We start from the raw sequence: 25,588 nt of genomic DNA on the forward strand, positions 1-25,588 counted from the left end.
GACCAGACAACCTCTCGCAGGAAGCGAGACACTGTGTACCGCCGAGCACTGCAAGAAGAGACCATGAATTCTGGAAGTGCACTGGATAACATGATTTGTATGAATGTTCGCAGAAAGGCGTCATTTTGGTCACGCAGGAAACAAAACCTTAAAACAACCTGCCGCACATAGAGATGCATCAGAGACAGTCCCCCGACCTTTACTCTCCGGAAGAGATTATCTCTGCGAATGCGTTCCCAATTAGACGCCCAAATGAAAACCGCAAAAACCCGATGAAACCTTTGGATATTGGTTCGTGCACAATATAATACTTGAAGTAAATACATGATCTTTGCCACAAGAAAGGTGTTACATACAGTTGCACGCGCGAAAATAGAAAGATTACGGCCCATCCATCCTTTGGTCCGGTCCCGCATTTCTTCCGCTTTTTCATTCCAGTAATTGGTATTTTCCCCATATCTGTCCAGCGGGACTCCCAAATAAACCCCGGGAGTTGTAGCCCATCGAACCCCGCAGAACGATTCTGGTTCTAAGTCCCATTGTCCATGCCAGACTCCGAGGCATTTATCTAGATTAACAGCACTACCAGTTTGCCTGCAAAACCTTTCGGTTACTTGTAACGCTTCTACAATACTTTTGCGATCTTCACAAAAGAGGGCAACATCATCTGCATATGCCAGTATTCGCACCTCACACGCTCCCAACCTAAAACCTCGGATGTGCTCGCTCGCAGTTATCATCCTACAAAAAGGCTCCAAATAAATTGCAAAAAGTAGAGGGGACAGTGGACATCCTTGTCGAACAGAAGCCCTCACATCAATTCTTTCAGATAATATTTTGTTTACCATAAGTCGTGTCGAGCAACATGCATAAGCCATTTTTACCCCATTGAGAACAACCGAACCAATACCAATATGTTCCAACAAACAATAGAGTATTTCATGAGACACCCGATCAAATGCTTTTTCAAAGTCAATTTGAACCATAGCCACTTTCTTATTTAAAGCATCGCAGCACTCGAGCACGCTGCGTGCTACATGAATATTTTTAAATATGCTTCTTGTTTTTATGCCACACGTTTGGTGAGGCCCTACAATATCCTTTATGACGTATTGCAATCGCTTAGCTAACACTTTCATCAGGATTTTATAATCAACGTTTGTTAACGTGATCGGTCTATAGCTTGTTACTTTTACCAGCTTGGCAGGGTCATCTGTCTTAGGAATTAAGACCGTATGAGCATTGCTAAACGAAGGTGGCAGCCTACCGACCTCAAAACACTCTTTGAAAAGCTTATGTAGCATAGCAGCAATGTCATATTTAAAGCTCTTATAAAAGGCAGCAGTCAAACCGTCAGGTCCCGGCGACTTTCCGGCATTCAATTCCTCAATTGCTGTCTCTATTTCCTTAATACTTATTTCGCTCTCTAGTTCTTCAGTTATCTCATTTCCTAATATTGGCATAAGTGGCAAAAAGTTTTCCCGAAACCCTTCTTCACTTGGTGCTTTGCATGAAAACAGCTCACGGTACTGTTCCACGAATGCACTCGAAATTTCACTTTGTTCACTGAGGGTTCGTCCTTTGTATTCGATAACTGATATCTCGTTTGACCGCGCGTATCGCTTTTCATCTGTGAGCGCGCGTTTTGTAGGCATTTCACCAGTAAGCCATTTTTCCGTGCGTGCTCTTATCGCTGCTCCTCTGTACTTCTGAGCATCTAAAGCTTCTAGCCTAACTTTGACGCCTTTTATATCATGCATGAACATGCCCGGCGTTTTTTCCTCTTCGTGCCCTAAATTCGCCAAAAGCTCACGCAAATGCTTTTCTTCTTTTTTTTCCTCATATTTTCTTTTGGTGGAACGCTCAATGGCATGCATTTTCAACTCCTGCTTAAAGCATTCCCAAGATTCAATACGTCCTCTTTTACTATTATTAAACATATCCATGCTTTCCTTAACTTTTCTTAAAAATATGTCGTCTTCTATAAGCCTTGAGTTTAGTTTCCACATATCCCAGTTCATTTTTGCTTTACGCTGCTTCCTTCCTCCCAAAGTTACCGTAACTAGGCAGTGGTCACTAAATGACACTTGCTTCACTTCATACTGCTCACAGGAAGGTGAAAACTCCGGCGACACATATATTCTGTCCAGTCGTGCGTGGCTACTACCTTGAAAATGCGTAAAATGCACGTGATTCTGACTCTTCGCCAGACCTATTACATCCTCCAAGCTGCACTCGTTGAGGACACTCTTCAAGAAATCAACACTCGGGTCTTTTACATCCTTTACATTTGAACGATCTTTAGGGTCCAAAACGCAATTGAAGTCTCCCAATAGTATGAGCACTCGACTGCAATCAAGGAACGAGGCTAACTGTTCAAAAAAACCGCGCCGTTCCTTTTGTATCGTGGGAGCATACAGGACAACAACCCTCACCGCGAATGTTTCATATGTGAAGTCACACACGATAAACCGCCCCCTTGCACAAGTTATTATTTGTTCTTCTACTATGCCTATGTTTTTCCTCAGGAAAAGACAGCATCCCGCCGACAAACCAGCCGCATGGCTTACACAAACATTGAAATGCGAACGAAAACCAAGCACCATGTTATCTGTTTGCTGCTCATCCTCAACTTTTGTTTCTTGAATAGCCGCGATATCTAGATCTAACTCCCCGAACAGTCGGTTCAACTGCACTTGCTTACGCTTCGAGGCAAGCCCTCGTACGTTCAGAGTGCCAACTTTTAGCGGTTTCTTCAAATAAGCCATAGCGTGCACACAGCAAACAAACAACAGTGACTAAGGCTCACTGCTTCGGCCTCTCGTCGCGAGTTAGCGACGAGGACCGCGACAAGGCTAACTTGCCTTTCTTGGCTCCCTCCCCTCTCCAATGCCTTTCTAGCCGCCGCAGTTCTCGTTCCGTAGCCGGTGCCTTTTCGTAGTCACGAGGTCGCTTAATGGAAGCGACTGTCGCATCCATCGGCGCCTCGGAGTCGTGGTCGCCTGAAGTGCTCTCCCTCGTTGGCTCTTCTGGCGCCGCAGCAGCATTCGCCTTCTTGCCAGTCGTTTCTGCAGCGGGGTCACCTTGTGACTTCTCGTCGCCAGCGGGCAGCTCCGGCTGCTGGGAAGCAGGGCCGTCGCTGAGTCCTGAAGGGGGCGGGGCTCCGGCGTTCTCCAGTTCCTCCTGGTCCATGAGCAGCTCGCTGCCGTCGTCTTGCGGCGGAGCAGTACCCGTGGCCACACGCGCATACGTGCGAACGCACCCTTCCCGTTCGTGTCCGAAGGCGTGACACAAACTGCATCTTGGCGTGCGGCAGTCGCGTCGAATATGTCCCGTCCTTTTGCACCGTAGGCATATTGGTGGCCGTCCAGGCACCACCACCAACACTTGTCCTCCGTAGAACTTGAGCATGTGGGGCAAATCATCGATAGACAGCCCCTCCTTCAGAACCATACGCACCAGACGGGTGGTCGATTCGACGTCTTCGAAACCGGGACTGTTCCACTGCTCGCGGTTGACGTCTGTCACCTCTCCAAATTCTTCAAAAGCCTTCTGCACAGAATCATTCGACACGTAGAAGGGCACCCAGTGCACCCTGAAGGCCAACTCACGTTTGTTGGGGTCTATGACCGCACAATAGCGTTTTTTCACTTCAAGTGCTCCTTCTGTCAGCAGTCGTTCCTTCGCTTCCGAAGTTTTCAGCTTCAACATCCACACATGCGACATTTGAAAGGGCCCAATGCCAGCCACGAAAGGTAGAACACCGGCAGTTTCCAAAGGCTCACGAAAATCCTGTATGCGATAAGGCCGCCCGGCAATATCGCAGTGAAGGAAAACCGCTGTCTTCATTGCGTCTCCCGAAGGCAGCGTAGGCAAAACTAAGCGATAGCCCACTGGTGGGCGTCGCTCACCGAAACCTCGGCCAGACATGACCGATAACGAAGCGCGCTCAGAGCTTCCCATCACACGACCGTCTCCCCACCCCTAGACCAACGAGCCGAGGATGACGCAAGGCGTTGGCCGTTTACTGTTATGGGATGCATTTGGAGGCTAAAATTTAAAAAAATTGACGGGCTCGTCCGGGATTTGAACCCGGGACCTCTCGCACCCTAAGCGAGAATCATACCCCTAGACCAACGAGCCGAGGATGACGCAAGGCGTTGGCCGTTTACTGTTATGGGATGCATTTGGAGGCTAAAATTTAAAAAAATTGACGGGCTCGTCCGGGATTTGAACCCGGAACCTCTAGCACCCTAAGCGAGAATCATACCCCTTGACCAACGAGCCTTTTTTTTTATCGCCGATTTTGACGTTAAAATAAAGAGGTTACAAGAAATAAAGCTTGGCGGCCACACTTTGGCCAACACGACTTTAAAATTTTTTTGAGCGACATCAATCCATCAAGTAAAGATATCCATTGCTGTGGATCAGGCAGTGCGTTGTACACATTTCTTAAGCGCACAACGCTCTCAATGAAATGTTCACGAAACGGGCGAACAACCAAGTCCGCGTGTTCGAACCGCATTCGTGTTTTCCACACCACGTGGAGGCCCAGGACCATAATGAGGTCATACGGTATAGCCTCTGTGGTATTCACTGGGAAGAAACGTATGCCGTACGGGTCCTTCTCTAATGTGCTCTGAAGTACATCCCAATGAAGGATGGGGTCCCAGCAGTCTAGGAATACATGTTCTACTGTTTCTGGTTACTTGCATAAAAAGCATTCAGTGTTCCAGGTTGTGAGAATACCTTTGTACTGAAGTCATGTCTTAAAGGAAAGTGTGCTGGTATGCAATATGAAAAAGAGCGATTTGGCTCACGGTAGAACTGGCATTTTCTTCACACTTTTGAGAACGTCCTGTCCAGGACCTTTCCGATGTGGGTAACGGTACAAAGGTACAGGGAGCATGACGTCCGCAAGATCCTTGTACATGCAGTTTTCTTTTTGTAACGGCGGACACGTACTGCTGTGAAAAACACACATTCAAGAGCCTGTATAAGCCAACACAACTTCACGCAGGCATCCAGTAACACTCCGCACATACTTTGAACGGACGAAACTACGAACCTCAGGAGATGTCTATACAGCCTTACTTGTATGATCGTACGGAAAAAGAAGTCATTTTGATCCCGTAAAAAAGAGAAAAGCCCGACACGATTTGTCGCTGAAAGAAGTGAACGAGACCAAGACCACCTTTCTTGACCGGGAAAAACAAATTCGTTCGACTGGTCCGCTTCCATGTCGAGGCCCAAATAAAAATAGCAAAAACGCGGTGAATTTTTTTAATGCTTACTCGCGCTGCACACAACACATTCATAACATACCAAATCTTGGAAACCAAAAACAGGTTGCAAACAGTGGCTCTAGAAAACATTGAAAATTGCTTCCTTGCCAACCGTCAGGCCCTTAGCCCTCAAAGCTTGGTCAGCCCAATAGGTTGAGGTTCACGATAATTTCCGAGAGGCACCTCAAGGTACTGTGTTGTTAATGTTAGTGAGACCAGCTGACTAATTCAGCCTAGAAAAGGGCTCTGGCGTGTCTTCCCACTTACCATGCCAAAAACCATAACTTCTGTCACAGTTTATGTGGGCTCCAGTCGAATGACAAAACTTTTTGACGATATTAATTGCTTCTCTGATACTCGCTTTATTCGTGCAGAAAATCGCGACGTCATCCGCATACGCCAAAATTTTAGCATATGCTGCCAGCAGCCTATAACTAGTTATGCGCGCATTATGGTCAATGGCCAAACACAGTGACTCGAGATAGGCTGCAAGCAGCAGGGGCGACAGTGGGCATCCTGCCGCCCTGACGAGAGCGCGCACAAGTTATCAGTAAGCTCTCCGTTGACAATAATTCGCGTTGAGCAAGTTTGATACGCCACCTTGGCGCCTTCCGTTATGACAGTGCCAACGTTCGTATGTTCAGTTATTGAGAACAAAGCCTTGTGCGAGACGTGGTCGAAGGTTTTTGCCAAATCAAGCTGCATCATCGCGACGTACGTGGTCGCCAAGAACATCGCAACACTCCAGGACACTGCGAGCCACGTGTACATTCGTCGTGGTACTGCGGCTTTTGATGCCACAAGTCTGATGCGGCCCTACCATTGTTGTGATGACACCTTGCAATCGTTTCGCTAAAACAATTGTGAATATTTTATTGCCGACGTTGGCAGCAGATATCGGGCGATATGACCTTGGCAACAAATGTTTTGATACATCGACGCTCTTCAGGATTAGCACTATGTGCGAGGTTGTGAAGAATAAAGGAAGTCTCTTTAGGTCGTAAGTTTCGTTAATGACTTCATGGAGAACTATAGCTAAGGCCGATTTGAAAGTTTTGTAGAAACTGGCCCCTAAGCCATCAGGCCCAGGTGATTTCTCAATGGCCAGTTCATTTATTGCGACCTGCTGCGGTGTCTCAGTGGTTACGGCGCTCGGCTGCTGGCCCGAAAGACGCGGGCTCGATCCCGGCCGCGGCGGCTGAATTTAGATGGAGGCGAAATTCTAGAGGCCCGTGTACTGTGCGATCTCAGTGCACGGTAAAGAACCCCAGGTGGTCGAAATTTCCGGAGCCCTTCACTACGGCGTCCCTCATAGCCTGAGTCGCTTTGGGACGATAAACCCCAATAAATCAAATGAATAAATCAAATCAGTTCATTTATTGCGCTCTCTGCCTCACTTAAGCCTATTGGCTGTTCAAGCCGTGTCCGAACTTCTTCGAGCTTAGGCATCACTGCAAGGAATTCTTCACGGAAGCAGTCTTTCGACCTACAATATCTTTATAAAGTGGTCATTGATCACTTGCCTTATGTCATTTTTGTCACTCGTGATGACGTTTCCTTCAGCTAGTTGGCAGATTCCTTTCTGACACGCATGTCTTTTCTCCTCTGAGAGCGAACGTTTTGTTGACATTTCTGCAGCCCACAGTTTCTCGGACCTTGATCTCAGAATGTGTCCTTTCAAGTTCAGTTTCACTTCCTTTATTTCTTTAAAATACGCACCAGGCGCGACGCCTGCGCGCCGCAGTGACGCACGTGCCAACAGAGTGAGACGCACGAACTTCAGAGGGACGCACACGGGACAGCAGATGCGTAATAGGGGACACCCTTGGCCAGAGGGCGCTGCGGACGCCAGTGAACAGCGCCCTCTCCGTGAGACTCCTCGTAACAGGACGACTAGGTCCCCTGCTGTCTTGTGCAGGTCTGCACCGCCTGCACACGAAAGAAAGGTTTTGCACGCGCGCGCGCTCGTTCTTTCTATGGCTCGTGCTTCGACGCCGTTATGAGAGGAACTTGCTTTGCGCGCGCACGCTCTCTGCTCGCGCTTGGACGCTGTTGTGAGAAGCGCGCCCGCTCGTGCGTACGTTCTCGTGCTTGGACACCTTTCTGGACCTTTTGCGCACACTCGTGCTTTGGGGCCCATTCACACTTGCGAGTCACAAAGGGCATGCGACCAGCAGTCACTTGCGTACAGGCAGTAGCTCGACCACTTCGTTGTTCAAAGCTGCAAGGGCGACCTCTGGGTCGCCTTCTCGTTAGAAATGAGAACTCTTGGAAATGACTGTTCGCGCGCTTTCAAGAGTTTCATCTGCTTTGGCCGCGTCTCCGCGTCTCCAGGATGTCGTGGTGATGTGCAGCGCCAGCCGGAGCTCATTGTCGCTTCTGCTGCTGCCCAGGCTCGACCGCCTGGCGTATACTTGCTCCGCTGCTGGAGGCGCAGCGGAAATTGAGCATATCTTTATTTCTTTATTTTATCACACGGGGTTCACAAAAATTGCTGGGGCTTAGCTTTGGTTAAGCCTAGGTAATTGCGAAAGCAAGTGGTGTAACTTGTAGCATCTTCGATATCCATAGCCTCCATCAGGTTAAACAATAACATCATGGGAAGTAGCGGGGCCAGTTGGTTCATTTTTCAACTTAAAACAGTGCGCAGGGACAGGACACAGTCAAGAAACACACAGACACAGCACTGACTGACAACTGAGGAATTTACTGCTTTGCTTGCAATAAATACAGAAAGTATCGTCTAAAATACAAAGAAAGCCTTGAAATCGTCATTTTGTCACTTCTGTCGTCATTGCTTGTCCAGATAACCCATTTCTTTTTTCGTCAACGTTAGTGATGGTGTGCTTACGCAGGTGGAACGATTCTTCTGAATGATGAACGCTTCGTATATCTCTCGCATGAGCTTTCGGGGGTATCTTCTCAGAATCTTGCAGCGTCGAAAGTGTGGAATGCATTCGCAGTCCGACACGTGTCCCGCTAGCTTGCTGCCATATCCTTTTTCGATGTTGCCGACGTGTTCCATGAGACGTATGTTGACGCAGCGTCCTGACTGCCCAACATATGACGCCCCGCATGACAAGGGGATCTTATAAACTACATCACTGTCGCATTCGGTGAATTTGTCTTTGTGCTTTGTTTTACAACGTGCTGTTTTTTCAGCGCCTTGGTTGACCATTTTGCACAACTTGGATAATTTGCTGGGCGCATTGAAAACTAAGTCCACTCCAGCTCGCGCCACCACTTTCTTTAGTGCGTGGCTGACACCGTGGACATATGGCATGACGGCTACCTTCCGCTCTACTTTTTGAGGCTTCTTGGGGTTCGGTCGCCGGAACTCTTTCAGTAACTTGAAGCCAAGGCTACAGATGAGGTCGTCCGGGAAACCAGCTTCACGTAACCGTGTCAGCTGTGTCTGGACGCTTTGCTGCTGACGGTGAATGCAGGATCTATTCACGGCACTCCTCAATGCGCCTGTGGCCACAGCTCTTTTTACCAGTTTCGAGTGCGCCGATGAATATGGTAGCAGGCCTTTTTTTGACCGCGGTGCATAACACCAGCACAGATGGGCTTCTTCGATGAATAGTCGTAGATCAAGGAACTGAAGCTGATTCTCCGTCGGTAATTCTTTGGTCAGTTCAAGGTCAGCAAGACCTTCACAGAAGATCTTGAAGATGCCGTCGACAACGTCCTTGTGCTGCTCCTGGTTTGGAAGCTTGTGGATAACAAGGAAGTCGTCCACAAACCGGAATGTCCTCACGACAGTGGTATTAGCCAGAGTTTCTTGTAGTTGACGGTCTCGGCGAGCTAGCAGAAGGTCACTGAGAATTGGTGCAACGCACGAACCAATGCATACGCCTTGCCGTTGGATGTATAGGTCATCATTATGCTTTACAAATGTCGAACGTGGATAGAAGGCCAGCAACTCAAGGAATCTATCCGCATTGATTCCGCATTCATTCTGGAACCTTACAGTTCCCATGGCATCGATTCCTTCTCTCACTGTCTCAAACAAGGCAGTATGTGGCAGAGTGTAATAAAGATCTTTGATGTCTATTGAGAAGACACTCACTTTTTCCTGGCAGCCGTTCATGAGAAATGCGGAAACTTCTTCTGCCTTCTTGACAAGGAAAGGGTCTTCGACGGCGAGGAAGGAGAGCGATTCTTGCAGGTATCGTCCAAAGGGTTGCTGCCACGTTCCTCTTTCAGACACAATTACTCTGAAAGGGCAGTCATCTTTGTGGGTTTTTGCCGTGAAGAAGGCATTCAGGCATAAGCCCTCACTGTTCTTCACAGCTAGTCCTAGTTTTGTCAAGTTGTTGGCTTCACACAGTTTTAGGGCTTCGTTCCTTACTTTTTGGGGTTTAATCTTGTTCAGTTTGCGGAAGTTCTTTGCGATGGCCTGGCTTGCCTTCTCGTCAAAGGAAGCTGACGACATGACGACAAATCCTCCTTCTTTATCCGACAATAGAAGGCTGAGGTCCGCCTCCTGTAAAGACTTATCACAGACTTATCAGACTTATCACGGACGGCGTCACAGGTAACGGACTTTTTGTGGAAAAAGGTGTTGGCATCAATTTCAAAACAGGGCACTCGCTCCCCTCCGAAGCAGACAATCCATGTCCTTGGAAACACGCAAGTGCCTCTCCAGGCAAGCCAAGTGCTTGAACTGGGACCGAAGTTTTGCATGGAACCTCGTCTGGACAAAGTTCAGCTGCTCTCCTTTGTGAGGAGTAGTGCCGGCAAAGGAGATGATGAAGAAGTAAGCAGGTGCATAAGCGAAGGGGTAGACGTTTTAAGTCGAGCCTCGAAGAAAAGAGCCTTTCCACGCCTTGACAAGACGGCCAAGTCTTTACAGGAGGCGGACCTCAGCCTTCTATTGTCGGATAAAGAAGGAGGATTTGTCGTCATGTCGTCAGCTTCCTTTGGCGAGAAGGCAAGCCAGGCCATCGCAAAGAACTTCCGCAAACTGAACAAGATTAAACCCCAAAAAGTAAGGAACGAAGCCCTAAAACTGTGTGAAGCCAACAACTTGACAAAACTAGGACTAGCTGTGAAGAACAGTGAGGGCTTATGCCTGAATGCCTTCTTCACGGCAAAAACCCACAAAGATGACTGCCCTTTCAGAGTAATTGTGTCTGAAAGAGGAACGTGGCAGCAACCCTTGGGACGATACCTGCAAGAATCGCTCTCCTTCCTCGCCGTCGAAGACCCTTTCCTTGTCAAGAAGGCAGAAGAAGTTTCCGCATTTCTCATGAACGGCTGCCAGGAAAAAGTGAGTGTCTTCTCAATAGACATCAAAGATCTTTATTACACTCTGCCACATACTGCCTTGTTTGAGACAGTGAGAGAAGGAATCGATGCCATGGGAACTGTAAGGTTCCAGAATGAATGCGGAATCAATGCGGATAGATTCCTTGAGTTGCTGGCCTTCTATCTACGTTCGACATTTGTAAAGCATAATGATGACCTATACATCCAACGGCAAGGCGTATGCATTGGTTCGTGCGTTGCACCAATTCTCAGTGACCTTCTGCTAGCTCGCCGAGACCGTCAACTACAAGAAACTCTGGCTAATACCACTGTCGTGAGGACATTCCGGTTTGTGGACGACTTCCTTGTTATCCACAAGCTTCCAAACCAGGAGCAGCACAAGGACGTTGTCGACGGCATCTTCAAGATCTTCTGTGAAGGTCTTGCTGACCTTGAACTGACCAAAGAATTACCGACGGAGAATCAGCTTCAGTTCCTTGATCTACGACTATTCATCGAAGAAGCCCATCTGTGCTGGTGTTATGCACCGCGGTCAAAAAAAGGCCTGCTACCATATTCATCGGCGCACTCGAAACTGGTAAAAAGAGCTGTGGCCACAGGCGCATTGAGGAGTGCCGTGAATAGATCCTGCATTCACCGTCAGCAGCAAAGCGTCCAGACACAGCTGACACGGTTACGTGAAGCTGGTTTCCCGGACGACCTCATCTGTAGCCTTGGCTTCAAGTTACTGAAAGAGTTCCGGCGACCGAACCCCAAGAAGCCTCAAAAAGTACAGCGGAAGGTAGCCGTCATGCCATATGTCCACGGTGTCAGCCACGCACTAAAGAAAGTGGTGGCGCGAGCTGGAGTGGACTTAGTTTTCAATGCGCCCAGCAAATTATCCAAGTTGTGCAAAATGGTCAACCAAGGCGCTGAAAAAACAGCACGTTGTAAAACAAAGCACAAAGACAAATTCACCGAATGCGACAGTGATGTAGTTTATAAGATCCCCTTGTCATGCGGGGCGTCATATGTTGGGCAGTCAGGACGCTGCGTCAACATACGTCTCATGGAACACGTCGGCAACATCGAAAAAGGATATGGCAGCAAGCTAGCGGGACACGTGTCGGACTGCGAATGCATTCCACACTTTCGACGCTGCAAGATTCTGAGAAGATACCCCCGAAAGCTCATGCGAGAGATATACGAAGCGTTCATCATTCAGAAGAATCGTTCCACCTGCGTAAGCACACCATCACTAACGTTGACGAAAAAAGAAATGGGTTATCTGGACAAGCAATGACGACAGAAGTGACAAAATGACGATTTCAAGGCTTTCTTTGTATTTTAGACGATACTTTCTGTATGTATTGCAAGCAAAGCAGTAAATTCCTCAGTTGTCAGTCAGTGCTGTGTCTGTGTGTTTCTTGACTGTGTCCTGTCCCTGCGCACTGTTTTAAGTTGATAAACAATAACACAACACAAGAATCTTGACTCGCGTCCGAAGTCTTCTATAGCTGTACCGAAGAACCCGCGAGCAGGCGCTACTTTTCTCTACGCCCAATAGCGCCTGGATGTCTGTGGTTGACGTCATCCATCACCGCAGCAAGGCCTGCAAGCTCTTGCAACTTGTATGACGTCAATCGCTTGCCGCCGTTCGCAGGTGGTCGACCGGCCACTAAGTTCTAGCTGCGGCGCGCTGAAGAGCCGACTTAATGCTCCATCGCTCCCTCTGGTATGACGTCAGTAGTCACATGACCGACCGCCAACTGTCGTTCGGCCGCGAAGTCTAGCTGCGGCGCGCTGAAGAGCCGACTTGGTGCCCCATCTCTCGCTCTGGTATGACGTCAGTAGTCACATAACCGACCACCCACCGTGAAGGGTAGGCTGCGGTACCGCGAAGAGGCGGCACCTGGCGTGGTATTGCTTTCGGCCGCCGCGGTGGCTCAGTGGCTATGGTGCTCGGCTGCTGGCCCGAAGGACGCGGGTTCGATCCCGGCCGCGGCGGTTGAATTTCTTTGGAGGAGAAATTCGAGGCCCGTGTACTGTGCGATGTCAGTGCACGTTAAACAACCCCAGGTGGTCGAAATTTCCGGAGCCCTCCACTACGGCGTCTCTCATAGCCTCAGTCGCTTTGGGACGTTAAACCCCATAAAGCAAACTAAACCATATTGCTTTCGCAATAACAACGTTAGAGATTACTGCTGCACCCGCATTGGAGAAATGCGTAAGCACGGCGTCCTACTTATGACGTCACAACAAGACGTCGATGTAACACTTCCATACTTTTTACGTCAACTGAGACTCGTGACCGGAAGTCGATCACTTATCGATCACTTATCGATACCACAATTGTCTTAATCAAGTTCCATCAATGTCCATCTGAGTTTTAAAACTTCGCGCTCCGCTTCGTATTCAAATTTGGCGCCACGCGTTGGTTCCGCCCACACTTCTGGCCACGTGGTGCCACACTTTCAGCGTTTTCAAATTTGGCGCCACTTTTGCTCCGGCCCCGCCAACTTTTTGGACATTTTTGGCTTTAATTAATTAACTAATATACCCACCTCAACCCCCCAATTTCCCGTACAAGATTTTTTGATGTTCTATCCAATGGTACCAATGTTTTTTCGCATAAGCCCATTCGTTCGGATGTAATCGTGCGGACAAGCTCGTGATGACACGAAACGCTAACATATAGCCATATGCATTAATAAAACGCTGACAAGAGTAGCACCTTTGTCACAGCGCTGGTCAGTTCTGAAGCGCCCTCAGCTGTGGAATTGACATGAAACCGGCTAGGCTTAGCGACGACTCTGCACGACCTCTGCGACTCTCAGACATAAATGGGCCTTAGAGAAATAGCAGCTTTGTGTGCCGAATTAAGCAAAAAGCCCAAAAGAGCATTGTTCTATAGTTTTGTGTAGACTAAAAATTAATAACCGCCGACATACATGAAAACTGAAATTCCTCCGAACGAAACCATATGCGACACCAACCTCTCCTTTGGTTTTTGGTTTTTATGGGGTTTAACGTCCCAAAGCGACTAAGGCTATGAGAGACGCCGTAGTGGAGGACTCCGGAAATTTCGACCACCTGGGGTTCTTTAACGTGCACTGACATCGCATAGTACACGGGCCTCTAGAAGTTCTCCTCCAAAGAAATTCTAGCCGCCGCGGCCGGGATCGAACCCGCGTCTTTTGGGTCAGCAGCCGAGCACCATAACCGCTGAGCCACCGCGGCGGCCAACCTCTCCTTTCTTGTTCATGTATAATTAAAATAACAGCGCTTTGCATTTTTTTTTCTGCTTGCTCAGCGTACGTACTTGCTTCCGCCCTTTCCGCGGTGTTTCAGCGGCTTTGGCGCTATATGCTGCTCACCTCAAGATCGCAGGTGGAACCCTGCCACGTTTCCATTTGGGTAAAATACGAAACCGCATTTCGTATTGTCGGTTCGCGTTAATGAATCCCATTCTGTTGAAGTTGAGATTTTTAGCATGTCTGCACGGCTGTTATGGCAACGCACTGCCGTTCCTACGTACCGCTGTCACACTTGCCAAGCCGCTTCTAAGTCATAGTTACCGCGTAGGTCGCGTGTTTACCATAGATATTAATCCGGAGCCCACCAAAAAAGCGTTGCCCACGCTCTACGTGCAACCTTGGGACGCTAAGCTCACAATCCACAAACACAAGATTGCATTTGTTTGCACCGACTTTCGAGGAGCAGGCGCACTGATAAGGACCGCTCAAGCTTGTACTCACTTGTACTCATATGCCTGGACTCAACCCCCTGCCTAGTCAGAATCGTTTGACACAAGCCTTCACCTTGCCGTGGCCCATGGTCCATAGACGCGGTCGGGATAGGAACGATGTGGCCGGAGTCCAGTAGCAAGAGCCGGAGTGTTGGAGAATGCTGAACAAAGCTATTCAAATAATTTTCACAGCGGTCAAGTTCCGCATGTTAGGACGCCATTACGCTCTGCAGTCCGGCTGCTTTAATAGTCCGAGATCCCTAACCACGGAATCACTGCACTTGCATGATCAACGTACGTGCAATCAAGGGGTCACTCGGAATGACTTCGGGAGCCGCCCACCGCCGAAGGCGGCACCGTTGCCCTCTTGCAGAGGTTCCGGATGAGAAAAATTTGGTACCGTATGGATAAGCGGCCCTGGATGATAGGTTATTGTTGACCAAGCTTGTTAACGAAGTACCACCTCCCGCAAGGCCACCAACTTCGAACCCCGGTGCTTCATGGACATAGGACCTAGGCAGGCTTGCCGCCGACACTTCAGGGAAGAGGTAGGGTTGGATTCCATGCTGTGCATATAAAAAGGTCATTTTTGCCGTTGCCGTCCCACACGGAGAGGCACAATGCAACGTCCACCTCGTCAAGCTACTGGTCGGAGAACCCTTTCTCCCGCGGACAAAGGAACCCAGCCAATCACTTATTCCAAGGGATGTCCCAATTTGGTTTCAATGTCCGCGAGTTCGAGTGCAGATTGGTGGGACATCCACTAAATATTTCGGAAAGTGCGTGGACAACCGTGTACGTTTAATGACCATTGGGTGGATGTTTTCGTGGAATATTGATTATTGTCACTTATTGTGATCCGTAGCACGTCCCATGGGTGTCCCATGGATATCCCTAAATGTTTTGCGAAATATCTCCAGTGAGAGCTCAATGTGATGCAATAAGTTTTTTTGGGGGTAAAAATATAATAGCTACAGTTGACTCATGTAAAATTAAATGTACCAAGATGTCTTCATCTAGCATCTGGCTCATTAAAGAGCACTATTATATTGTCACGAATATTACACGCCACACAAGCGAGATGGCGAAGCACTTCTCCCTCAACTTCTGAGCTGCATCAATACAACTTCTTTTTTAAATGGAAGGAGCACCTAATTTTTTTAAGGCATTAGTAAATTTCCCTGTGCCTAGTGCATAAGTTATTTTAATATTTTTAATACCCAGGACCAGGATGAATTTTTCCTTAACTACGAAGTTTCTGAGAAAGCTGCATAGTTTTCCTTTGTGGCCGTATGGCTGCGCTCGGGTGGATGTCAATGAGTAATTACTCCCTTATTACAAATCGAACTTGGCCTGCTCTTCTGTCGCTTGCACCATGGTGGCAAGTATTTGTCTTCCTTTGCTCTGGCCGCGAGGACGTAGACTGCAGCTGGGCCACTGCATTTGTCTTTGATTCTTTGAGCACTCTCCAGCCACCCATCCATTCTCGACTAAGAGCCCACCAGGTGGCAGCAGCTGAATTTGCTGCTGCGTTAACCAGCCGGTGAGCCTGCCAAGACACCAGCAAGCAATTGTAGCCTAACTGTCGAGCCGACTGTCTTGATTAGCCTTTGTCTTAGCGATTGCCCTTCCACCATGCACATAAGCCGCTGCCCATTAAACAACATCTAATCAAGCAGCCTCTGCCTTAGTTGTCTTGCCTCAGCCTAGCCTCTCACACAGCTTACACAATCATCAGCCCAGCCCTCTTGCTCAACATTGGCGCAGTCGCTCACAATACAGTGCCATGAATTTCCAGCTTCAATATAACGAAGTAAAATTTGCCACCCTTTCAATGTAACAACTCAAAACTGCTGACTCGAAACGAACACGATGGAAAATTGTACCATGGGCTTGAGTAGCTGAGCGGAGCACGTACCGATGCGAGCACACAAAAGTGGGCACTCTGCGATCGGCACATGCGCAGCTCATGCACAGACTGAAGTTCGATGGTCCAATTGTGGGGCTGTGAGGCAAGGGTGTTCCAAGCAGGGTGCCATCTGGGGGTAGCACAAGTGTCGGTGAAGCCAGCCAGTAGCTCTCGCTAGCTCTTGCCCAAAATCGGCACCGAAAGTGCTCGTTGCGTTTATTGATCCCAAAATCTTAGCAATAGAACTGCAAAGGTCAGAGCCATCGGAAAATGCGTTGGCTGTGAAATCATAGATTAGTACAGTGCGCTTCCGCAGAGGGCCACTACGCATGTGCAGAGCGCCCCGAGGCACCCGTTACGCTAGGTGCCGGCCAGCTCTAGTGAGCTGCACTCATGCTTGCCGCGTGAGGACCAATCAGCGTGTGTGCACTGGCGGCGTGCGGAATCAGATTGCGCTATGCTAAATGTCTCATTTTACGTTTCACGCCTCACAACCTCGCTTCTTATCCAAATCATGGACACACGCACAGAGGCGCATGAGAGAGATATTGCACAGAGATCCATGTTCTGGTACAATGTTCCGCTTGCACGAGGACCCAGCTGCGACAGCGCAGTATGCATGTGCACCCTCTGTGCATGCACTCAAAGCGCTCGAAGCGCTCCACTGAAAGTGCTACGCGAAAACTCGTGTGTTTGTGGAGGAAAAGCGACGAGGCGTGGTACGGGCCTCATTTTATTTTGCTGGGGCTATTCGCGTTCGCCAAAATGTACAAAAGGGGGGGTAAGCGGCGGCGGGGGCATGGCCCGCAGCCATTTCCTTCGTTCCCTGCCTCCCTCCTATGAGGTGGCAGTGACAAAATACTCCATCATGTTTCAATATGTTGGCAATGTGCTTGGGAACTCGTACGGGAATGACGACAGGAAAACCAAAATTCAAGGTCGTAGCGCAGCTCCCATCCACCGCAAGGTGCTAGACAAGATCCACGTGCCAAAGCAGTTTGAGAGCTCATAAGGCGCCATGAAATTTCCATGCCCATACGAACAACACATAACGGCACTGATGGCAAAGAAAGCGCAGAAGTAATGGCCAACTTTCTGCTGGAAGTAACAACTTTTCCAGTGGGTGGCCCAGAAACATAATTTGGGCAATTTTTTGCATGCTGTGAGATGAATTTCGATGCAGCAAAATTTCAGTGTGATGAAGTAAGGTGCGGATTTAGTGGACCTCGTTATCAGGGTTTACCTGTACACTCCTTAAACGTCTGGCTTTGCAAATGTGACACGCACCACTTTTGTGTGCCCTGTAAATGACATTGTTTGTTGTGCTCTGTTATTTTTTACATTACCATGCAACAATTGCTTTGCGCTTTCCAACTGCTTGTGTGGCAAAGTGGTATTTATAGATATCAAGAACTGTGAAGCAACCTAAGAAGCAAGATGTTTAAACCAGCATTAGCGTGGAATACATATAATTACATGCTTCAACAGGCTCCTCCACTGCACAAATTTAATACACGCAGGAGCAGGCAACATGGCACCAAGATTACAATGCCTGACCACTAAAACATAACTAAGTTGAAAACAACTAGATTAACACTTTTTAGATGTTTTTTTGGAGTGTTATAACTGGCTCGAAACTGACACAATGCACCATTTAAAAGAATAGTCAACATCTCTATATTGTACAGGAAACAAACACACTGAAAAACATCCTCGTCCTCTCTGCTGTTAGGTCGTCACGGCAAATGGTTTGGGTCCAGCCAACTTTTGCTGTATGTCTTGGTAGCGTGCCAGTTCCGATGTCGAGACCGAGGGCACAAGCTCCTTCAGGGCAGCCTGGAAGTCTTCTAGGGTCACCAGGACATTGTGGTCGTCCATTGGTATAACACCTGCACGAGGGAAGTGGAGAGAGAACAAGGCAATAGAAGCACTCACTTCATTGCTATCCACAAAGGCTTGACATTACATGACCCAGTTTTTAACCCGCAAGCACTCCAAGCCTGTTGTGCAATGAAGTGTCAACTGCTGCATGTACAAAACACATTAGAACTGCTCCGATCAGATAAAACATGATGGTGCCATGTGTTTTACATTCACTTTCACATGGCTCTACTCCAGGTAAGCAGTGTTACAGAGCTCCTCTTTCAGCAATGATCATGCAGCAATGTTACGTTACTTGCATAACATGATACTTGTATACAAAGTTTGTTTATGAGAGTTTAACCCTTTGAAGGTTTTTGCCGTATATGTACGGCGACGGTTTTCTGTCCCGCAAGGTCTTTGCCATACGGGTACGGTTTCGATCTTCCGTTTGAAATTTTGCGCCAAACGAGCAATGCGTGCTCACTGGGGGGTGCTGCCACCTCTTAGGACTTACAAGAAGTGTTTGAATTTTGTGCTGCCTTCTTACGGAGATAAGCAGAACTTATGTCTAGCTTTAGCGCGGCGGCACAGACTGCGGCAACACCCCTTTTGTAGTTTTGGTTTCGCCGCGTGATCGCAACGGAGTCGCGCGAAATTTGAGTTTTCTTTTTGTCAGCACTATCTTGCAGGGGCTGCCGAAGTTGATTTCTATCTTTATTGGCACTGCTCTTAGCTTGCTTATCACCGCTGCTCAAGAGGCATTCTCGCCCTCTGTGGCAACGCGCCTACGCGGTTTCCATTCCGCCACGGGATCGCAACGGAGTTGCGCGAAACGTGTTTTCTCTTTGTGGGCACTGTTTTGCAGAGGCGGCGAAAGTTGATTTCTATCTTTATTGGTGTTGCTCTTAGCTTGCTTATCACCGTTGCTATTCTATTCCATTGAACATTCTCCAGTTGTGAGTGATGCTGTCACCAAAGTACTGTTCCTAATTTTTTTTTTACTATTTATTCTCGATCATGTACATTTTGTAGATTCAAGATCCGCAATAAAGTAATTTGACCACCTGGGAAAGTTTTCTTCAAAATAATTCGACCCTCAAAGGGTTAACATCCCAAAGCGATTCAGTCTATGAGGGACGCACTTGTATGCAAAGTGATTGGCTAAAATATAATACAAAAGTGCAATTCAACTCGGATGTACGATGAAAAACAAAAAGCAGGCAGCACAGAAGAAGAACAAGCAAACAGATAACCATGAAGCATGCTTGTTGTTTTTGGAGCAGCAGAGTTTGTGTGGCAGGCAGAAGCTCACTCCATAAACAGCCTGCTTTCTTGCTCATCAAGAATAACTTTGTGAGGTCACAAGAAGCACCAGACAAACCAGACAGCAACATCTGAGGAGCACAATTTGCTTCCTGCCATGTATAACAGCCCATGGATGGACTGAGTGATGCCATTATCGCTATCAACAAGGCATGCATTCGTTCCTTTTCCCATTTTTCGAGGGTCTACAAATGCACAAAGCCGTGGTGTTAGCAGTTGCTGCAGCATATGCAAAGAATGCACTGCACATGTCAGGCTGTGGTCTGGGCTATGCACAAAACAAAGGAATGAAGAAAGTGTTCCCAAAGAGCAAAGCCAAAGCACGGGATACTTGGATCATGCAAAGTAGCACAAAACAAACAAAACAAAAACGCCCATTGTGAAAACGAATGAGTGATGAGCTATGAATATGCTATCCAAAAAGATTCATGACTCAATTAATTATACACAAACCACAGCACACATATGAGGTAACTAAAGGCCATAGTACTCTCACACATAGCAGTCAATGCTGCCAAAGCTAGCATGCCTGTTTGTGCACGCTAAGTCCTTACCCAAAAAGTAGTTCATCCTGCAACCAAAGTGAACACGTGCATATTTCACTGCGGCAAATCTGAAGTAGTGTGGTCCGTAACTGGCAACCTCTTACACTTTGTTTTACTTCGCGCCACATTTTCACGCTGTAACTCATTGATACCTTAAGAAGTTGTGGCGGTATGATAACTAGCTGGTAGGGTGAACTGCACCAACACCATCCGTGCCTAAAAAAATAGTTCACACTCACTGAAAATTACAGCCGAAGGGACCGAACACTGAGCACCTCACAGCTTCAGCCATGATTCCCAATGCTAGCAGTGTGTTTTATACTGCTCTTCATTTTTGTCCAAACATATGCCGAGGCTTCGAGAGGAACGAATGACACGTGGCCAACTACCGTATTTTCCGGTGTATAAGACGCACCCTTGTATAAGACGTACCTGCCATATATGCAGGCTGTTATTAGAAAAGTTGGCATATAAGACGCACCCGTGTATAAGACGTACCCCAATTTACCCACTTAGGCTAGTAAGGCTTAATTAAACATGCTTGTGTGACTGTCGTGAAATGCACCGTACCTGTGAGTTCTTAAGCAACGCTAAGTGATCGATAAGGCAACACTCATGCCATACACGACCACGTTTTAGCAAAAAAAAAAAAAAAGAAAGAACTCTCCTTATGTCCATAACAACATTTTATTTTCACTTAAAACCTTCAAAGTCTTCATCTTCGGATGCGCTATCAAAAAGTTTGCCCTTTCTGGAGGCAATGCAGCTGAAACATTCTCTTGGCACAATGCACGTACTACGTACACAGAGCAAACAAAGTTGCAAAGGGAGACTAAAAAAAAATGCCGGCTTGTTTTGACAATGACGAAAAGCGCGATTGTCGCCATCTTTTTGGCATTTCACATTACTTTTGCTTGGGGCCTCCGAAACGGCTGCGTGTTTATGATCCCGGAAGTCATCATCCCCGCCGTTTCATGATAAAGTTCACCAAAAAAATTGCGCATGGCGGTCCCCGTATTATAGCCGTGTTACAACCGCGTTATTGGTAGCGATAATTTTCCGGTGAAAAAAGCTTCAACATGAACCTGAGTAATTTCTGAACTCACAAAAAGAAGCCGAAAAATTCGGATATAAGACGCACCCTTGTATAGGACGCACCAGCAAGATTTTTGAAAAAAAGCCGCGTCTTATACACCGGAAAATACGGTAATATGGTTTTGCACTATTTCCGCACCCTCTGAAGTGGTGACTGATAATGTATGGAACAAAGCATAGGACCTCTTTCAGCACTCCCCCTTCCTTCTTTCCTTAAACATGATGACTGTCATAGTCATGCAGTTTTCCCATTGACAGGACATCACTGCTCAATCCGCACTGCTGTTGTCACTGGGTGTCATGGAGCTGCCATTGAAACCAAGCGAGCAAGAACCTGCCAGGGTGGCCTCACCTTGTTCCAGCCGATCGATGTGCCTCCTTGTGGCACGCACCATGGCAGCCGAACAGAGTGAGTAGAAGTCGGCACCAGTCAGATTTGGCGGACATTCTTCCACCACGGAGGCCAGGTCCAAGCCCTCCGCCAGTCGAAACCTTCAGAGAATGGCATAAGTTTACGTCTGAGAAACTGGCACCAAGGCTACGAGAGACACAGTAGCACGATGCCCTGAATCACATTCATTTATCTGGGACATTCCATGAGGTTCGCCAAAATATCACAAAATATCGAAACAAGGTTGTTTTGGCACTTTGCTACCATAAAATGTCTTGACCTAGCCAGGCATCAACACATGTGACCTTACCACACTCAGCAGCCGTGCACAAAAGCTATTAAATAAACGTGCCACACAAAATGTGAGAAATAATCTCGCCCTTATGCTTGAGAGGAGGCACTAAGTTTTTTTTCTGTTGATGTATGGTGTTTAACATCCCAAAGCAAAGGACAGGTTAGGAGAGATGCCGTTGTGAAGGGCTCTGGATTAATTTCAAGCACACGGGGTCCTTTAAAGAGCACTGACATGACAGAGCACACATGGGTGCCTTGCACAATGGCACATTGTTTTGAATGATAGACATCTTTTATTGCTGTTTATGTTTACCTGCTCTTCAATCTCCAATCAGCATACTCCCACGCAGCAAGTACATGATACAATTGGGATTATACAACAGACTGATAGCATCATCATATATACACTAGAATAACAGGGACACAAAAACGCTGACATGCATTTCAGGATGATACAAATACATAATATCCTGCCAGGTGCAAACACATATGTGAGAATTCATTTAACATGCTTCTGCACGAGGACTTTGTTTGTTTTGGATGATCAGAGATTTCGAATTATACAAATTTTTTCTCAACGCCGTAAGATTCGTATCAGTGAGATTCTACTACATAGTATGACTTAACTCGGATGCATTGGGACCATGCAATGAAACAACACTGAACACATTATTTCCAGACACCATCTAGTTGGGCACCAGTGATGACACTGGTGCTTCAATACAAAAACACTGGTGCTTCAATACAAAAACGTGAAAGAAGAAAAAAAAGTACCTGCTAAACCCTGAAAGGTGGCTAGCTCTTCACAACCAATGTTGCACTCTTAGTTACCATTTCAGCTAGCACTCATGTACAGCCTTGATACACAACTACAATGACTGCATGGAAACAAGGCTATTTTTTGCAGGAGCATGGTCGCTAGCAGCTGTTGCTGGCATTCTGCAGTCTTGTGCTCAAGCCCCTCATGAGTCATGTCCTGCACGTCTACACCAATAACCGAGCCTTTGTCAGGGGCTCAGTTGTACATAACAATCTCGGGAATATTTTAAAGCTAAAATAGCAGGGAAATCAAATGTCTACCTAACTAGAACTACTTTCAATTACCCCTCACATGTTTGGGGAACAGAGTGGTGGAGCCTCTTCACCAAAGACCCCGTCTCAAGAGGGCTCAGACAACTTGGGTGCTTGGCTGACACGGTGCACATCAATAAACGACGTTAAAGAACGAAAAAAAAAACAACTAGAGAACTTGCTTTCTGGTCAGGGCCTTGAGGATCTTGAGCTGTGAGTCCTTGTCGGAGGGAATGCCCACATAGAGGAGCTGGTCGAACCTGCAACACGCGGTTGTGCACGCAGTAAGGAAGTGCAGACTTGCACCCACATTAACATGCAGCCAAGCGTTGAAACTACCAGGCACAAGAATGCCTCAGCCACTCGGGAAAAAGACATACTACTGAGAACTGTGCTGCAATGTGTCCACATTACAAGCGGTCAGCATTGGATGACAGGAATGCTGGCTGAAAAGTAGGCTCACAAAAGCAATAGGGGATATTCAAAATTCCGCAAATGCGCTTTCCCTCATAACTATGTTGCCCCAAACAAGATGGCCGACGTCACTATAAAGGAACTACGTGGGCTACAGGACAGGCGCTAAAGGTGTGGATAGAATGTAAGAACCGTATTTTGGAAGAATCTAACAAAAAACCAGTCTTTCTTGCTTTGTTTCAGCTGGAAATGCATGGTCAGCCATCTTGTTTGGGACAACTTTGTTATGCGGGAAAGCGCACTTGCGGAATTTTGAATATCCCCTATTGCTCAAGTAAAGAGCAGCAATTTTCACTGCCACTGCAGATGCTCTCCTTGAGAGGTTTGCCTGGCCACTGGGCACACAGTAGGGCCCTGCCACATTTGCTTCAGAGTTGGTAGAACCGGCACGCAACTAATTTACACCCTCAAAGACGTCGCACACCCATCCGGTGTTCCTTTAATGTGACACCCAACAGTCAGCACTTGGCAGAAAGGATAACGAGAGAAAACAGATGCCAACCACTATTTTATTTTTTTCCAATGTTTCGGGACCAACTCAGTCCCTTCTTCGGGGGTGACTAAAGTGACAGGGGTGACTAAAGGATGAGTGACAAAGATACAAGAGAGTGCCTTTAGACAGCAGAGCAGCATCAGTGCACGCTCACCTCCCTGGTCGCAGAATGGCCGGGTCCAGCAAGTCGGGCCGGTTAGTGGCGCCAATGACGAACACGTCCGCCGACTTGTTGAGGCCGTCCATTTCTGCCAGAAGTTGGGACACCACTCTGTCCAAAAGGGAGGGAGGTAGAGAGAAAATCAGTGCGATTAACACACTGTGGCGCGGCCGTGCAAAATATGACATGCAAAAGCAGAAACCCACTGCCCATAAACAACTATGGGCAAACAACCAGACATCACTGTTCACACTTCCTGCCTCTCTGTTTCTTACTTGTTTAGTTTACGGGGGGTTCGACGTCCCAAAGCGACTCAGGCTATGAGAGACGCCGTAGTGAAGGGATCCCGAAATTTCGACCACCTGGGGTTCTTTAACGTGCACTGACATCGCACAGTACACGGGCCTCTAGAACTTCACCTCTACCGAAATTCAACCGCCTCTACCGAAATTCAACCGCCGCGGCCGGGATCGAACCCGCGTCTTTCATGTTAGTTGCATTTTGCTGCTTTTTTGCATGAAATCCTGGTAAAGCTTCTATTTCCTAGCATTCCACAGCGACTTATCCTTTTCACAATTTACATTTTTGTTCTCAACCTGCTATGTTGCTCTTGCATTTGTTTTGCATCTCTTGCTAACACGTAATCACACTAGGTGTAAAAAATTTAAAAAAAGAAAACGAATGAATAAAAAAGTGCAGAGAAGGCACCAGTGTGTAGAACATGAAAATGCAGGACCACCTATTTACATGAATTGCAGCGTTCCAACAAAGCGCCTTGCTATGGGGTTAATAGCAAGCCAGACCAATAAGCATATGTCAAAGTATGTAGGCAAGTGATTACAAGCTTAGCGAACGCTTCATCATGAAAAAAAAAAGACCCTGGCTGCAAAAGACGCCTGAATATTGCAAAGGCAATGGTTATTTCCGCGGCCATGAGATGTCGCCACTATGCACAAGACTCTAAACTCATCTGCAATACAGATAAGCCCCACAATGGCATGCGTTCATGCACCTTGCTTTGTGGATTAAATTAAAGATGAGACAGAAGTTTCTATCTCTATATGCATTGATTGCCAGCAATTCATTCAACACATGCTCCAGTGTCATTGCTACGATGTCACGTGCATGCTGTTCCTAGATTTGGAAGTTATATTGAAGTTCATTCAGTCCATGTGAATATGTTAAAAGCAAATCATCATCATCAGCTTTATTATGCCCACTGCGGGCCAAAGGCCTCTCCCATGTCTCTCCAATTAACCCAATCCTGTGCCAGCTGAGGCCACCTTATCCCTGCAAACTTTTAACTTCGTCCGCCCACCTATCTTTCTGCCACCCCCTGCTACGCTTGCCTTCTCTTGGAATCCACTCCGTTACCCTTAAGGACCAGCGATTATCTTGCCTTCAAGTTACATGCCCTGCCCAAGCCCATTTCTTCCTCTTGATTTCAACTAAGATGTCATTTACCCGCATTCGTTCCCGCACCCACTCCACACGCTTTTGATCTCTTAACGTTACACCTATCATTTTCCTTTCCATAGCTCGCTGCGTTGTTCTTAACTTAAGCTGAACCCTCTTTGTTAGCCTCCACGTTTCTGCCCCATAGGTGAGTACCGGTAGGATACAGCTGTTGTATAGTTTTCTCTTGAGGGATATTGGTAAACTGGCATTCTTGATCTGAAAGAAC

The 25,588-nt window shown here is 47.4% G+C and overlaps 2 protein-coding genes and 1 non-coding gene across 3 annotated transcripts in view; all 3 read right to left on the minus strand.

Annotated features, from left to right (window-relative positions):
- Window positions 1-216: 216 nt before the first annotated feature.
- Window positions 217-3,962, minus strand: LOC149333594 (uncharacterized). The gene is made up of 2 exons (XM_089557755.1): window positions 3,052-3,962; window positions 217-222 (listed from the first exon to the last, which is right to left on the minus strand). The coding sequence occupies exons 1-2, from the start codon at window positions 3,928-3,930 to the stop codon at window positions 217-219; spliced, it is 885 nt and encodes a 294-aa protein (XP_089413881.1). The 5' UTR covers window positions 3,931-3,962.
- Window positions 3,963-4,071: 109 nt separating this feature from the next.
- Window positions 4,072-4,143, minus strand: TRNAP-AGG (transfer RNA proline (anticodon AGG)). Its single transcript has one exon. It is a non-coding gene; the product is annotated as a tRNA-Pro (tRNA).
- Window positions 4,144-16,958: 12,815 nt separating this feature from the next.
- Window positions 16,959-25,588, minus strand: part of LOC149333596 (peroxisomal ATPase PEX6-like) — a 71,281-nt gene continuing 62,651 nt past the window's right edge. Inside the window, exons 20-23 of the mRNA XM_089558714.1 lie at window positions 23,899-24,015; window positions 22,960-23,037; window positions 21,374-21,513; window positions 16,959-18,084 (exon numbers count right to left, since the gene is read on the minus strand). Of these exons, the coding sequence (XP_089414840.1) occupies window positions 17,924-18,084; window positions 21,374-21,513; window positions 22,960-23,037; window positions 23,899-24,015 (496 nt within the window). The 3' untranslated portion in view covers window positions 16,959-17,923. The remainder of the gene's footprint in view (window positions 18,085-21,373; window positions 21,514-22,959; window positions 23,038-23,898; window positions 24,016-25,588) is intronic.

Source organism: Amblyomma mixtum, chromosome 8 (assembly GCF_055824585.1).
Source record: "Amblyomma mixtum isolate Tamu chromosome 8, ASM5582458v1, whole genome shotgun sequence".
Taxonomy (NCBI): Eukaryota; Metazoa; Arthropoda; class Arachnida; order Ixodida; family Ixodidae; genus Amblyomma; species Amblyomma mixtum.

Excerpts from the sequence above, each read along its gene's own strand:
- LOC149333594 (XM_089557755.1), bottom strand. The coding sequence starts at position 3,930 with ATGTCTGGCCGAGGTTTCGGTGAGCGACGCCCACCAGTGGGCTATCGC.